Source organism: Camelus ferus, chromosome 13 (assembly GCF_009834535.1).
Source record: "Camelus ferus isolate YT-003-E chromosome 13, BCGSAC_Cfer_1.0, whole genome shotgun sequence".
NCBI classification, from domain to species: domain Eukaryota; kingdom Metazoa; phylum Chordata; class Mammalia; order Artiodactyla; family Camelidae; genus Camelus; species Camelus ferus.
In genome coordinates, this window is record NC_045708.1 from 38,875,173 (window position 1) to 38,891,030 (window position 15,858).

A 15,858-nucleotide genomic window follows, 5' to 3' on the forward strand; every position below is an offset into this window, starting at 1 on the left:
GACAGGTGGAGAAAAGGCCAAATGAGGGGGCTAGGGGAAGGCAACTGGGACAAGTGAGACTTTTAAAAAATGATGGGCTTCAGCAGTGAAAAACAAAAGATAAAGCCACGTGTTATTAAACCTATTGCTTGAAACTGAGAATGGTTTTATCAAGTGAAAATGAGTTTTTAAAGCCTAAAAAATGAAGGTTAAGGAATGCTGTTTTCAAATATCATAAAGGGGTATTACAGGCACTACACTGAGAACTTGTTCTCTGCATCCACAGAAGACAGAAACAGAGAAGACTTAAAGATAATTTACTAGGCCTGTGCCAAAGAGATCAATCAGATAACCTCTGGAGATCCCTTCCAGCAATCTGTAAGCCTTAACACAGTGTTTCTTACACGAAGAATTATTGACATTCCAGTTTAGGAAGCTGGCAAAAAGAAAATCTTCAGCTTTTCATTTTATTGAACATGAACACAATTGCTCTAAGTCACTTTCCTTCTCAAAAACCTTAAATGGCTCCAGTGTTACGGGAAAATATTGAAAGCATTAAAAGCTCTCTGTGATCTGGCTGTAATGTACGGTTTTGGTCTTACCCTTTGCCCTAGTCAGACTTATGTATTCACCACTCCTCAAATACGTTTTATGAGAGTACTCACTCACCCTCATGTATTTGACGGCACCAATGTCACTCTTGAAGGACCTTTTCTACTCTCCTCCATTGATCTAAAACCTACCTTTCCGAGAGTAAATTTGTGCAACAAATCTTGGTAAGCAAATTATCAGAAAGTATTAAAAGACTTAAAACTGTTCCTAACTTTGACTAATTTCCTGCTGGGAATCTCTTCTAAAAAAAATCATATGAGAGGGAGGAAAAGATTTACACATAAAGATATCCTCCATAGCATTATTTATTTTAAATTTTCTATTATGAAGAATTTCAAGCATATAAAAAAGTAGAGAGACTAGTACAAAGAAGCCCCATATATCCATAACCCAGATCCAATAAATTACTACTGTATTTGCTTCAACTCACATTTTTTTCCTTTAAAAAATATGCTCAAGTATTTTAAAGCAAATCCCAGATATCATGTTATTTTTACCTTACATACATACATACGCATTTTTACCTTACATTTTTTACATTTTTACCTTACATGCATACATACATACGCATCTCTGAAAAATATAGGCCTTTTCTTACATAAGCTTGATGCCAGTATTTCACACCTAGCAAAATGAACAATGATACCCAGCCCATAAGCAGATTTCCCCAATTATCTTTAAAATGTCTTTTTCAGTTGGTTTGTTCAAATCAGCATCCAAATAAGATCCACACATGGCATGTGTTTATTGGGGATCTTACATTTCCTTGAATCTAGAATGGAACCACTTCCTTAACTGATTAACATTTTTCATGTCACTGAATTGTTGAAGAAACCAGACCACTTGTCCTGTAGGATAAGCCACATTCTAGATTTCTCTGTATATCAGTCAGGATAGGCCAGGTTATGCTAGGGTAACAAGCAATTCCAAAATTTCATTGGTTTAAACAATGAAGCTTTATTTCTCCTTCTATATGTCTACCACAGACTGACTGGGAGCTCTGCTACCTGCTATCATCAGTCTTACTCCCAGAGGTAGAACGATGAAGTAGTTAAACTATGTAGAACATCACGGCTGGTCACTAGGGGAGAGAGAAAAGGGCTTTGAAGGGTCTCTTGTAAGCAATTAAATGCTCAGCCTAGAGGTCAACTACCTTTCATCTCATTGGCCAAAACTGATCACATGGCCCTACCCAAACAAAGAAGGCCAGGAATTATATCTTACCATGGGCAGGGAAGGCAGAGATCTGGGCATTTCAGTGAGCTGCATTAATGGCTACAAGTCTACTTGCTTCCTTGTGGTGTCATTTTACTTGTTCCTCTCTCCCTTGAATTTCCTGAAAATGAAAGATAACTCTAGAACTTGATTTGACTCAGGCTCAGTAATTTTGCAAGAACACTTCATGGGTTGGTCTATGTGCTTCATATTGCATCACATTAGGAGGCATACAGTGTTTAATTATAGTAGATTCTAGCAGTAATAGCCACTACTCTCTGCCTCCACCCCCAATGTAGTCACACCTCCTTGTATCCATGCCCTAGGTGGACCCCTCTTGTTCTGACTCTGGGCTTGGCCATATGACATGATTTGGGAAAAGCACGATGATAGCAAATACAATGTGAGCAAAGACTCAAAGTGTTTTGCACATTGTGGCTATTCCTCTCTTGCCACTCTAGAATGCTGAGATTGGTAAGCAAGTTATCAGAAAGTATCATGTGATTATGAAAGCTGACAAGTCCAAAATTTGTAGAGTTGGTCAGAGACCCAGGGAAGAGCTGAGGTAGCAGTACAAGCCAGAAGGCCCATCTGCTGGCAGAATTCTTTCTTGCCCAGGAGAGATCAGTCTTTTTTTTTATTAAGGTCGTCAACTGATGGATGAGGCCTGTCCACATTATGGAGGGCAGTCTGCTTTACTCAATCTCCACCAAGGTAAATGTTAATCTCATTCAAAAAATACCCACAAAGAAACATCCAGAATAATGCTTGAGCAAATATCTGGGCACTGTGACCCAGTCAATATGACACATAAATTTAACAATCACATATATATTTCACTAAGGCTGTGTTGTGGGGTGAACTGTATCTCTAAAAAGATATGTTGAAGTCTTAACCCCTGGTACCTGTGAATGTGACCTTACTTGGAAACAGGGTCATTGCAGATGTAATTAGTTAAGATGAGGTCATACTGGAGTAGGTTGGGCCCTTAATTCGATATGACTGGAGTCCCTAAGAAGAGGAGAGGACACACAGAAACAAATATATGCATCGAGGGAAGATGATGTGAAGACACACAGAGTGAATGCCATATGATGACGGAGGCAGAAATTGGAGCTATGGTGCCACAAGTCAAGGAATGCCGAGATGCCACCAAAGCCAGAAGCTAAGAGAAAGGCATGGAATGTATTCTCCCTCAGAAACTCCAATAGGAACAAACCCTGCCAATACCTTGACTTCCAACTTCTAGCCTTCAGAACTGTGAGAGAATAAATTTCTATTGTTTTAAGCCACCAAGTTTGTGGTACTTTATTATAGCAGCCCTAAGAAGCGAATATAGACTGCATAGATAAAATACTATGTTCTAATGTCATTTTTCCTGTGTGTTTATCAATTTGTAATAAAGTTAGGTTCACACATTTCTGTTTGTTTTCAATATTTTGAAATTGCTTAATTTTTTAACTTTTTGACTAAATATATGTTTTCAAATTCAAGCTATATGGTAAGATACATTCAAAGAAGTTTTATTTCCCTCCAAGCTGTCCTATCCTGTTCCTAACCTCCCCAAAGTATAAAGAAAATCAAATAATATCAACATTAGTTATCTCTGGGAAGTAAGATTATGTGTTTCCTAACTCTTCTCCGAGGTCTTCAAATGAGGACAAAATAAAATTAAAAGAAAAAAATAAGCTAAAGCTCAAGTTTTATGACCTCAATGAAACCTTCTCATAAAAGACTTTCTCTTTCTTGAAATTGTACATTGTTTACTGTCCACATTGTTCACTTAGCCCTTTGCATCAATCAATCAATCAATTAAAAAATTAATGTACTGACATCTGAAGGACACCATGTTAGATGTTGTGGGGACACAAGGTATTATCAGCTGAGTTTTCATGTATAGTCATTTCCTTGATTAAATTGAATGCTGAAGTAAAAGTTTTCTTATAGCCCACATGTTGGCCATCACTACTGACTGATGAACCAAATTCCTACAAAATGTTACAGAGAAAATAAATAAAAACTGAAACAGATTGATACAAATCCCTTTAATAACGACAGCTTCATGTTTCAATAAATATATTATTAAAATTGTGCAAGAGGATTTTGTTATAATTGTTAAGAAAGATTTGAGACTGCTATTCCCTCTGCAGAAACGCTATGCACAGATGCAAAATGATCAAAGGCTGATACAATAATGAATCTCAAGTAAGTGGCGTGGCCATCACGTGCCTGTAGGGGAAAGATCAATACAGATGCTTTTATCAATCCTAGTTAACCATTAAACAAGCAGTGAGCAGAAGGGTTTGATGCAAGAATAATATTCTAAATTGTAATGATTTATGAGATACAATATTCAGAAGAGAAATCAGCCACATATAACAGTACAGTTATTCTGATGTGTATCAGCCAAATATCAGCCTTGGTTTGATGAAGACTAGCAGGTGGAGCTAAAAATTATGCTGTACAATTCTGATTAATTTTTAAAAATGCTTTTCTAAAGTATTTTTATGCTAAGAGATTTCATTTGTTGGATGATGCCTCAGAATACACTACTCTGAAACATTACTATATTTTTATATTTACATAATTTTTCTGAAAAGCAATTTGACTATATATATATAACTATAAATATGTCTATACCCATGGACCCAGTAATTCCATTCCTTGAAATTTAATTTTAGAAAATAACTTAAAAGGTGGATATCATAGTAGCAGCAACAGGCATAAGATGTCCCTGTAGCATTAACTATAATGACAGAGGGAGGAAAAAGGAAATTAGTTAACATTTGCCTATCTGTATACATTTAATTTTAAAATTATAATTTATGAAGCTTGTGATATAATATTAAATTTTTAAAAGATACAAAAAATTTCACACATACTATAATAACATGTGATGCGTATGGTCAATAACTAGAAGAAAATAAGTACAGTAAAAGCTGCTGTGCCAGGGTACAAAAACTATGGGTGATTTCCAGCCTTCCATTCCCCCTTACTCTTCTCCAAATGCTCTATAGTGGTGCAATCCTCCCTGATCCACAGTGAGTTCTGAAACAAAATACTTAGCAGAGGCTTACTAATCATAACCTACTGGTAAAGATGGAGAAAACAGGAAGATAAAATTCCTTCTTCTGGTCCCCAGTGGCCTCCCCAGTCATTAGGCACATTTGGGTGGTGGAGAAGATAATTAATAGGATTCAAAAACTCCTGCAGAATCTTTTGAAACACTGATTTCATAGCTGCCAGTATGTTGTGAAGAAGGAAACTTAATGGACAAGGTACCTTTAACCCTCATTTAGAGAAACTTTAATTGAATAAGCACTACTACCTAAAAAAATACATATTCAGTTGTTTCACTTTTGTGTGTTTGTCTAAAACAGGGGCCTGACAAACTAGCAGGAACAGAGAAACTCCTGATGAGGCAGCAGCTTCCTCATCAACAGGCATTCATTCCACTTGACAAGCAAAGCCCAATGGAATGTTGTCAGAAAACGCTGGTTCTCTTTTCACCTCATCTCTCTTTGGCTTATTTGTTGCTGATCCTATGCTCCAGTTCCCCTTATCTGAATCTCCCTTGTCCTTTCATGCTTAAATTAACATCTAATTTTGGCATCTCGACTTTTTTTAATTCCTATTTTAAAAGCCTACAGAATCAAATGAAAGAAAGGAAAGCAATACTTCAAAATAAATGAATGAACAACATAAAACAAAAACAAATAAGTGAATTCTGTTCTATCCTTGCTGTCATTCTGTTTATGACAGATAAGAGCCTAGTTGATGAATGCTACATTAGATTATACTATTACTGAGAATAACTTTCTCTCTTGGTTGATTAGATACAGAACCTATAATATTATGAAGGTATTTACTAACTATATGACTATGGAGATAGGTTTAAAATTTAAATACATTGTACTGGCTAAAGATGATGTTTATCTCTTCAAAGTATATTTACTTACCACAATTTCTTCATTTTGAAGCTGCCCCTCTGTGTGTACTAGATCTAAAACACAAATTTAACGGAAAGGAGTTAGAGCTCAAAACACATGAGGAAAGCTATGGAAATTTATGTTAAGCAAAACATGATACCTGGTAAACTATAATTAGACCAGATTTACCAGTGATTTGGGGTTATGATTCAACATAAAAATAGAGACATTTGATATGAAAGATATAAAAGATAAAGTATTTATGAGCTACAAAATATTTCTAGTGAGTATAAATAAAAGTAAGTGTAAATTATAGTAAAGGAATATAAAGCAAAGAATTGATAAAATGTGAAAATCCTTTTCAAGGATCAAGCTACTGAGTAATGCAGGCCTGAAAGGAGCCATCTTACCATTCTCGTGGTTACTCATGGCTCAGTTTCTCACAATGAATTTTTACTATGATGCTGAATTATGCCACCTGTGAACTGATCTTTCCTGGCATCCAGCTTTAGAAAACTTTTACTTATGTACTTTTAGGACAGATTAACTTATTCAATCATGAATTAATTATAACAAACATTCTTTTGGGAATATGAAATAGTTAGCTGATATAATAGACAGACATTATTTAGAAATTAATTTTATTTGTATCAAAATAGCATACATATTTTAAAAGGCATGTAGCACAAAATAGGAAGTCTCTAGGAAGTAAAATTATGTATGACTTTCCTTCTGTTTCCTAACCTTTCCCTGAGGTAATGAAAAATATTAAGTCCCTGCTTGACCCCTTTTTCCTCCAATCCTGCCCCCTAGAGGTAAATGTTTTCAACTGTTTAATCTGTTTTTCCTGGAATTATATGTTTTACATTCTTTTTCTTGATTTATCGATTTTTTACTGACTTTATATTATGGTATGTGAAAATTTAGGCCTCTTGGACCAATATCCTCTTCTTTCTCCTCCTGCAAATTTTCCCTCCTGCCATTGCCTCAGTTTTGAAATCAATACTTTATGGGTACATTACTGTCTATATAAATGTTATTTACTGCTGAAATAAGTAATAAATTATGACACATTTTCTTTCTTATGCAACCCCTCCTCTACCAGAAGTTAAAACAACCTCATATCATTTGCTTAGTTTTTTCAATTATGAAAAATTGGAAAATCTCAAATATACATAAAAGACAGGATATAATGCCTATATATATATACCCATCATCTTGAATTTACAATTATTAACATTTCACCATACCTGATTCATCTAATTTTTTGCTAAAGTATTTTAAAGCAAGTCCAAGACATCACATTTCACCTTTAAATATTTGATTATCCATCTCTAAATAAGAGTATTTTCTTACATAACCACAATACCATTATTATACTAACATTAAAAAATGCTTTAATATCATAATACTCAGTCTGTATTCAAATTTCCCCATTGTACCCCAAAATGTCTTCTTCTAGTTGGTTTATTAAAATCAGAATTAAGTCTCTCTTAGTCTTGAACTGCCTTCTCTCCCACACACAGAGTTTTTTCCATGCCACTGACTTATTGAAAAGAACAGGTCAGTTGTCCTGTAAAATGTCCCAAATTTTCTCATATTGCCTCCTTGTGGTTTCATTTAATTTGTTCTCTATCCTCTGTTTTATGTAGATTAGAATTAGAGCTAAAGGCTTGATTATATTCAGGGTTTAAGGCCTTCATCATATGTCTGGTGATTTCTGGCTCTTTGTTTCTTATGAAAAGATCATCTGAAAACTGTTCACGAGCTGGACTTGTTGACTACTGGACTTTGAAAGGGAGACCAGGAAATGAGCTAGCCTTTGTCAGCATACACAGATCTTTCTTCTGGGACCATTCAGTTTCTCCAAAGATGAATCCTCCAATCTCCTGGCTGGAGCTCTATTCCTAGTGGCTACAATAAACAGCAGAACACAGGAAGAAGGCTAGAGTTCCCACCATTCAATATGCAGGCTTCCACTTACATCCGTTTTCCACTCCATGTCTCACTTACTCTCTCTCTACTATGCCTACTATGCCTGGGTTTTTCTAGGCTCTAAATATGTCACAAGAAGCATTTAAGTCCTCTTTTTTCACCAAAATGCAGCCCGACTGGAAATACAGAATAAAGGACAATTCTCTACTCCCTCATGATCAGAACAATGCTGGTGAAACAAGCACATACCTCTCTCAACCCACTGCTCAAAATCAACTGGCTCTTTAGAAGTGCTCTTTTCAATCCTCAAGGTCCGCACTGACATTGTAAATAAACAAAATAAATAAAGTGTTAATTATTTACCTGACTCTATTTTGCTGTCCCTATATTCCCTTTTTCCTCTGTCTGAGAGGGTCAGGCATTGGTGGGACTGCACAAAGTACTGGGATCAGGAACACTACGTTCTGAAAATCACTCTGTGTAACTGCACTCTGACAAATGTTTGCAAGCATATATAACACAAAGCTAATAGAAACTTTCTGAATTTGGTATCATCCGGATTTGGGGGGGGTAAATAATAATAATAATAGCAATAATAATAATAATACTATTATTGGTCTTGGTCATAAAACTTTATGGAGAAACTACTATGAGTCAGACATATTCATTCATTCACTCTTGACTTCAATCTTACTTTACTGATGAGGAGAAGGCTTAAAGAAACTAGGCAACTTAGAAAGTCAGGTGAAGTGTTCAATGATATACAGCTAGTAAGTGCCAGAACTGGAATTCAATTAACTCCAGACCCTTTACAATTAATGACAGAAGAGAGAATGCAGTCATCTTCCTTCTGCACTGGTTTTTCTCCTTTACCCCTAACCCAGCTCCCCTCACCTCAAATCCATTCTTCCCCTTCCCTGTTCTGTGCCTTGAGGGGAGGGCCCCTGGGAACAGCATCGTCTGGACTCACTTGCCCACTGGCTACTAGTCAGATTTGGCCAATTGGAGGTACTGGGAGGAAAGTGAAGGGTTGTGGGGAAGTGAGATCAGGTTGTATTTTCTCCACTCCCTTCCCTCTTCAGTATCATGTCTTTGACAGAAGTTACGTGCCTTCATGATTACAGCCCCTGTTGGGCAGGCCCTTATCCACAGGCTCCAGCTCTCGCCGGGCTCCAGTAATACTATTTCCTTCCCTTGGCCCAGGGGAGGTAATGGCTTACTGCTGTAGCCAGTTTCTTGGTGTCTCACCATCCCTAGTTTGTTCCCTTAACCCAGGCCATAAATAGTCCCATCAATAAAGTCTCTTCATTTGAGCCACGTGGGATGTATCCTGTTTCCTGCTATGATTTTGTCTGACACACTTTATCCTTAAATAAACATATGACAAGATTAGGATAATGTTCTAGTGGGAGATACTTCTCCTAAATCCCTCAAAAAATACCATTATTAATAAAAGAATCAAAATTATCTAATGTAAATAATCAGGGTTATCAGATTTCCAGAAAGATTTTGACAGAGAACCCCTAGCCAAAAGAATCTGGAATAAAGACATCAAGGAACCTAGTGTTCTGGCAAGCTGGCTTCTTATGTTCATAACAGGGTCTTTTGCCAAAAGCATTTACATAGTAAATTGCATGGAAATTATTATGTGCTTTGGAAGGGTTTCAAATGTGCAGTTTCAGAGAGGTTAATTGTGCTCAAGGCAGTTAACCCATATTCCCCACCCATCACCCCCAGCAATAAAACTGGATTCCATGCTGTAAAAAAAAATTATAGTGTTTTGCCAAAAGTTTACATATGTGCCCTCTGCCTCTGGAAAAACTGAAAGATGTTGAAAATTAATACATGATTTGCTTACCAAAGTAACTCTGGATTACAAGCCTTTCAATCCTTACGTGTTTGTGAAAACAAATAATGAACTCTTGGGGAAACATTCCTGTGGTGGTCCAAAATGTTTCTGGATTTCTATTGTTAATTTTAAAGAAAAAGAGAAAAGAATAACCATCTGTTTTCAAATGTTTACTCACAAAATTCTAGTGAACAAATTAAAAAAAAAAAAGACCACTAGAGTCTTGCAACCCCATCCTAACTGTTCATTCTGCCTCTAATCTCTCCCCAACTTAAATAATTCTTTACTACTAACCAGATATATTTTTTTAAACATAGAACTTATGTCACTCTTCTCTATAAGCCTGCAGTGACCCCTTATTGCCTATAAATCTAAACTCCTTAGTATGGCATATATGACCGTCTACAATCTGGTCCCATCATGATATCATCTCTCATTACTGCAGTCGCACTGGACCGATTAAAATTCTGCAAACACGTCATGCTGGCTCATGCCTCTGTGTCTTACTTTATGAGGTTCTCTTGACCGAAGAAGCCCTTCTTCCCTTGCAAAAGTTTATTCACTTTTTGGTCCTATCTCTCCAACCCAACAAATTAGAATCACTTTCTCCCTCTTTTGCACTCACCTCACACACAGCATTTTATGGTTCCTGCTACACACTCTTTGTCCAGTTACTTTCTCTTACTCACCCTTATATCCCCAGGAACTATCACAATGGCTGACTCATAGTATGTTTTGAAAAAGATGTTTGTTGGAAAAAAATTAAAATACGCACTCAATGTTAGTCATATACTATATAAAATTCTATATATATGTACATATATAGTATTGACTACAGAGACAATCATTTCTATTTTAATTATATAAGATTTTTCTCTTTTGGAGGTAAAATTTACCTATAGTGAAATTTCTCCTAGGTGTGCAATTCAATGAGTTTTGATAAATGTATATGCTTATGTAACCAATATCTCAGGTAATCAATACCCTAATCAAGATAAAGAACATTTCCATCACTCTACAAACTTCCTTTCATTCCTTCCAAACAATCCTTACCTCCTTTAGGAAACCACTGCTCTAACATGATAGACTATGCTATAATTTGCTTATTCATTTTTTTGTTTGATATTTTTGTTGAATATTTGGATTGCTTCTAATTTTTTACTATTATGAATAAAGCTTCTATAAACATTCTTGTACATGTGTTTTGTGGCTGTTTAAATTTCTCTTGGATAATTACTAGGAGTGGAACTGCCAAGTCATAAGGTAGAGAAGTATGTTTAGTTTTATAAGAAAATGTCAGATTTCCAAAGTGGTTGTGCCATTTTCCCTTCCTAACAGACATGTGAGAGTTCTAGTTGTTCCCCATCCATGCCAACATTTGCTGTTACCGGGCTTTTTAATTTTCGCCCATTCTAGTGGATATGAAATAGTGTCCGACTATGGTATTAATTTGCATTTACTTGATGACAAATGATGCTAAGCCCTTTCTTCATGTGCTTTTTGGCCATTCATATATTTTCTTTTGTAAAATGTCTGTTAAGTATTTTTCTCATTTTTAAAAAAGCTCTTTGTATTTTTACTATATATTTGTAGGAGTTCTTTGTCAGACTTTCGTATTATATTTTCTCCCAGTGTGCAGTTTGTCTTTTCATTTTCTTAATTGTGTCTTTCAATGAGTATTAGGTTTATTTTTGGCAAAGTACAGTTTTATTACTTTTTTCTTTTATGCTTAGTGATATTTGTGTCCTCATTAAGAAATCTTTGTTTTTCTTGTTGTCATGAAAGCACTTTCTTATGTTTTCTTTTAGAAGCTTAAATATTTTAGCTCTGAATTGAACTGATCCATTTTGAATTAATTTTTGTGGTTAGTATGAGGTAGAGGTTGAGATTCATTTTTTTCCCACTTGTTTACTCAGTCATTTCAGCACCATATGTTAGACAGACTTTCCTTTCCTATTGAATTACCTTTGTATCTTTTTCTAAAAGTAAAGCACTATATATGGGTGCATGTTTTTCTGCTCGCTCCAGTTTATTCCATTGATCTGTTTCTGTACCCTTAGCCTTTTATAGAAAATTAACTGACTTTATATGTGTGGGTCTATTTCTGGGCTCTCTACTGTTCCATTGATTGATTTATCTTGACAAAAATGCCATGCTGTTTTGATTACTGTATATTTATTTTAAATCTTGAAATCAGATAATGTAAGTGTTCCAACTTTTTTTTTTTAAGATTAGTTTGACCAGAGTAGGTCTTGGTATTTCCATACAATTTTCAGAACCAACATGTTCTAAAATTCTATTGAGATTATACTGAATCATTGTACTGGTCATTTTAGGGAGAAATTGTCATTTTAACACCATTGAGTTTTCCAACCATGAATGCAGTATATCTTTTCATTTATTTAGTTCTTTAATTTCTCTCAGCAACATTTTATAGTTTTGAGTGAAGGTCTGGCATGTCTTATTAAATTTATTCTTAACTATCTTGTGTTTTAAATGCTATTGTAAATGGGATTTTAAAATTTTCATTTTCCAAATGTTTCTTGCTAGTGTATAGTAATACAATTGATTTTTGTGAATTGACCTTGTTAAATTTACTTAGTTCTAGCAGGGTTTTTTTGTTTGTTTGTTTTTTTGTTTTAGATTCATTAGGGTTATGTAGATTTATATAATCTGTGAACAGAACAGAGACAACTTTTTTTTAGTGGCCAATAGCTCCTTTTTTATACACACACACACACACCCCTGGAGAAACTGAAACCCAAATAAATATGAACAGTTCAAAAGGATACTTGGGTTTTTTTTTTTTAAACTAAACAATCTATAGACTTTATTTAAATATCACCAGTGCTCCCATTAGAGTTCTTTATAGCAGAATGACAACCAAGTTCTTGAAGGATTCAGTTCTGGATTACATGTTGCATTTGATGGTCTTCTCTCAAAAGGATACTTGGTTACAAGCTACATGTAAAGGGGACTCATTCCAAAACTTATTTTCCTGGTTGCCATCTGGAATAGGAAGACTCTTGGGGGAAATATTACAAGGGTAATCTCTTCCTGAAGAATTGATATTCCAATATTATAAAATGTCCCCTTTATCTCTGATAATACTCCTTATATTTTACCTTGATATGAATATAGACATAGCCACTCACTCACTCATGCTTACAGTTCATAGGGTGCATCTCTTTTCATGCTTTATTTTCAACCTATTTATGACTTCATGTTTAAAGTGCACCTCCTGCAGACAGCGTACACCTGGGTCTCACGTTTTGACCCAGTCTGACACTCTCTGGCAATTAACTGAAGTGTTTAGAACTGACATTTAATATAATTATTGATAGGGTTGGATTTAAGTCCTCCTATTCATTTTCTGTTTGTCCCTCCCATATATTTATTCTTGTCTCATTTCTCCTTTCCTATCCACTTTTGAGTAAATAAAAAAAAATTTTTAATTCCTTAAATTCCTTTATTAGTTCTTTAAGTGTATATCTTTTCTTAGTGGTTGCTCTCAAGGTTATAGAACCTCATGACAGTCAATTTACATTGAACTCTACTTTTGTGTCATTGTTTTAATATATTTTAAACCCATATATATTATAAATCCCACAATACAACATGTTGTTTCCTCATTAAGTGGTTAGCTGTCTTCCAAAATAATGAAAAGAAGAGAAAAGATACTCATATTTACACCAAATATTTCCAATGCACATACTTTCTTCCTGAACACTTGAATTTCCATCTAGTATTATATCACTTCAACCTGTGGAACTTTCTCTAGCATTTCCTGTGATGTAGGTCTCTTTCTTATATCCTCATTTTTTAATGATATTTTAGCTAGATACAGAATTCTGTGTTTATAGGGGGTTTTTTTTGGTTTTGTTTTGTCTTCCTTTTTCCCCAGCATTTTAAACATATTGTTCCACTGTCCCCTGGATTCCACTGCTTGTGATGCAAAGTTGGCTGTCACTGGTATCATTGTTCCCCTGTACTGTAACGTATTTTTTTGCTCCAGTTGTTTAAAAATTTTTTTCTTTATCTTTGTTTTTCAGTGATTTGTCTATGATACAGTCTCTTTTCTTTTACAGTTTCTTAGATCTGTAAGTTAGTATTCTTTAATGAAATTGGGGAAACGAAATATGCTATATCCACCCAATGGAATTTTATTTGTCAATAAAAAGGAATGAAGTACTGATATGTGCTACAACATGAAGAGCCCTGAAAACATGTAAGTGAAAGAAGCCAGTCCAAAGACCACATATGTATGATTCCAATGATATAAAATGTCTGGATAAGCAAATCTATAGGGACAGAAAGTTGATTGGTGGTTGCCTAGGGCTAGTGGGGATAGAGGGTGACTGTGAAGGGGTTTGAAGTTTCTTTTTGGGGTGGTGAAATATTTTAAAATGGATTGTGTATAATACGGTTGCAAAATGCTGAATGTGCTGGAAGCCACTGAACTGTACACCTTAAATGCGTGAACTGTATGGTATGTGAATAAAATGCCAATAAAGCTGTTACAAAAAAGAAAAAAAAAGAATCCAGGTCTCCTAACTCACAATTCTTGATTTTTTAATACTATGCTTAATATTTCATAACTTACTTTTTATTTATATTTATATAGTTAAAATTTTTATTTATTTAAATAAATTTACGATTTTTACTTGCCCTATGTTTTTTATTGGGTGCTTGTAATGAACATGACCAATATAATAACACCAAAGATATGTAGAAATGTACTTGGATTTTAAAATAATACATAACTGAATCCCCATAATTAAGTATAATGAAGTCATCAAAATAGTAATTTCCTTTTAAATAAGGCCTTATAGCTATTGACTGTTTAACATCTATTATCTCAAGTGATAATAAAAAAAGTCATGCGATTTTTTCCCCACAACTCTGAGGTAGTCAGGGAAGGTGGTATTATCCCCATTTTTCAGACCAGGAAACTAAGGCTCAAAGAATAACAAATATATTCTTAGCCCAGGTAACACATATAGTCCCCTTACCCAGGAATTATAACTGTAAATCTATCATTCTTCTACAATGTGCCAAAGGGACCGATTCTCTCTCCTTCCTTTTTCTCTTAACTAATTTTTTTCTTACGTACAATTTTTTTCCTTTTTCATTGACATGTTAAATACCAGAGGGCAAAAGTAGAGTCAAGAGGAAGTAAAAATATAATCACCTTTAAAAATTCTATTTCTGAGGAAATAAAGAATTGGGAACACTGTCCATTGGGGCAAATTTATAGCACTATTTTGTCCAAATAATTCTATAGTTACTTCCATTTAGACAAACCTACTTATGAACAGAGAATAAATGTTAATATCTACTATATACAGTCTAATTGTATTTGTTGGAAATGCATATGAATTAAAAGTCTCTGATGTACTCTGTTCAGTTATCAGGTTAGTAACTACTTTTATTCCATATAGTTTTCTGTACTAAGGATTTTTGTCTAATGTAAAAAATATTATGTACTTATTTATTAATATGGACTGATAGAGTCTAAAATAGTATCTGTTACATATAACAGCCAATGTTAATGATCTAAAAACATATTCCCTTGAAACAAAGGTCACCAGAGGTGTGCAAGGTAAATTGATCTTGCCTTGCAAATTTGATCTATCTCCAATCAGAGACAAGGAGTATTTTCAGAAAGATCTCTATTTCTGGCAAACAATTTAAGGCAAATCTCTATAGATGTGTGATCCTCATAAAAGCCCCCACATTTATATCTCTACTATAAGGCAGAGTGGAATAAACATCTATTACCTGAATTTCAGGAACTAAAAAGCTAAGAAGGAGTAAGAGGCACAGATGTTAAGTTTTTTATTCAAACCTTGAGTTATTATAGTTTAGTACAAAGACCCTAAACTGGTAGTTAGAAAGTAATAGAGGTGTATACTAAATTCTACTGGAACCCAACAAAAAGATAAGCTAATCCTATCTAAGGAAAAGGAACAGATGTCAGAGAGGAGATAACAGCTGGGCTTAATGGGAACAGGTCGAGTTGCTAGAATTTTATCCAGATACATGGACTTCACAATAGAACACAAAGAACCACAAGATCCATTTTACAACTGGCTCTGCCTTCAGTAGTTAAAACTAGTACTTGACCTCTTTAGACCTCTCTTACCACAAGTCTAAATGAAAGGTTTAGATCAGATGAACTCAAAAGTCCTTCCAGCTCTAAAATTATATGATTCTATAAGTCAAGCGCAGGTCACTGTACAAATACCAAGAAAGAGAACTCAAGAGAGTAATAAAATAGCCAGGACTATTGGGGAAAAAAAAAAGTTCTTCCTGGATGGACTTGGAGGGTATTTGATT

The 15,858-nt window shown here is 34.8% G+C and overlaps 1 protein-coding gene across 11 annotated transcripts in view; it reads right to left on the reverse strand.

Moving 5' to 3' along the window:
• Positions 1–15,858, reverse strand: part of HSPB11 (heat shock protein family B (small) member 11) — a 49,276-nt gene that overhangs the window by 23,325 nt on the left and 10,093 nt on the right. For 7 of the 11 annotated variants that reach the window (XM_032494331.1, XM_032494330.1, XM_032494329.1 and 4 more), the window contains 4 exons: positions 9,529–9,635; positions 7,920–7,988; positions 5,766–5,809; positions 3,833–4,035 (listed from right to left, as the gene is read on the reverse strand). In XM_032494331.1, coding sequence (XP_032350222.1) covers positions 3,922–4,035; positions 5,766–5,809; positions 7,920–7,988; positions 9,529–9,635 — 334 coding nt within the window. In that variant the 3' untranslated portion in view covers positions 3,833–3,921. The other 4 variants (XR_004325031.1, XM_032494335.1, XM_032494333.1 and 1 more) reach the window with 4 other exon arrangements.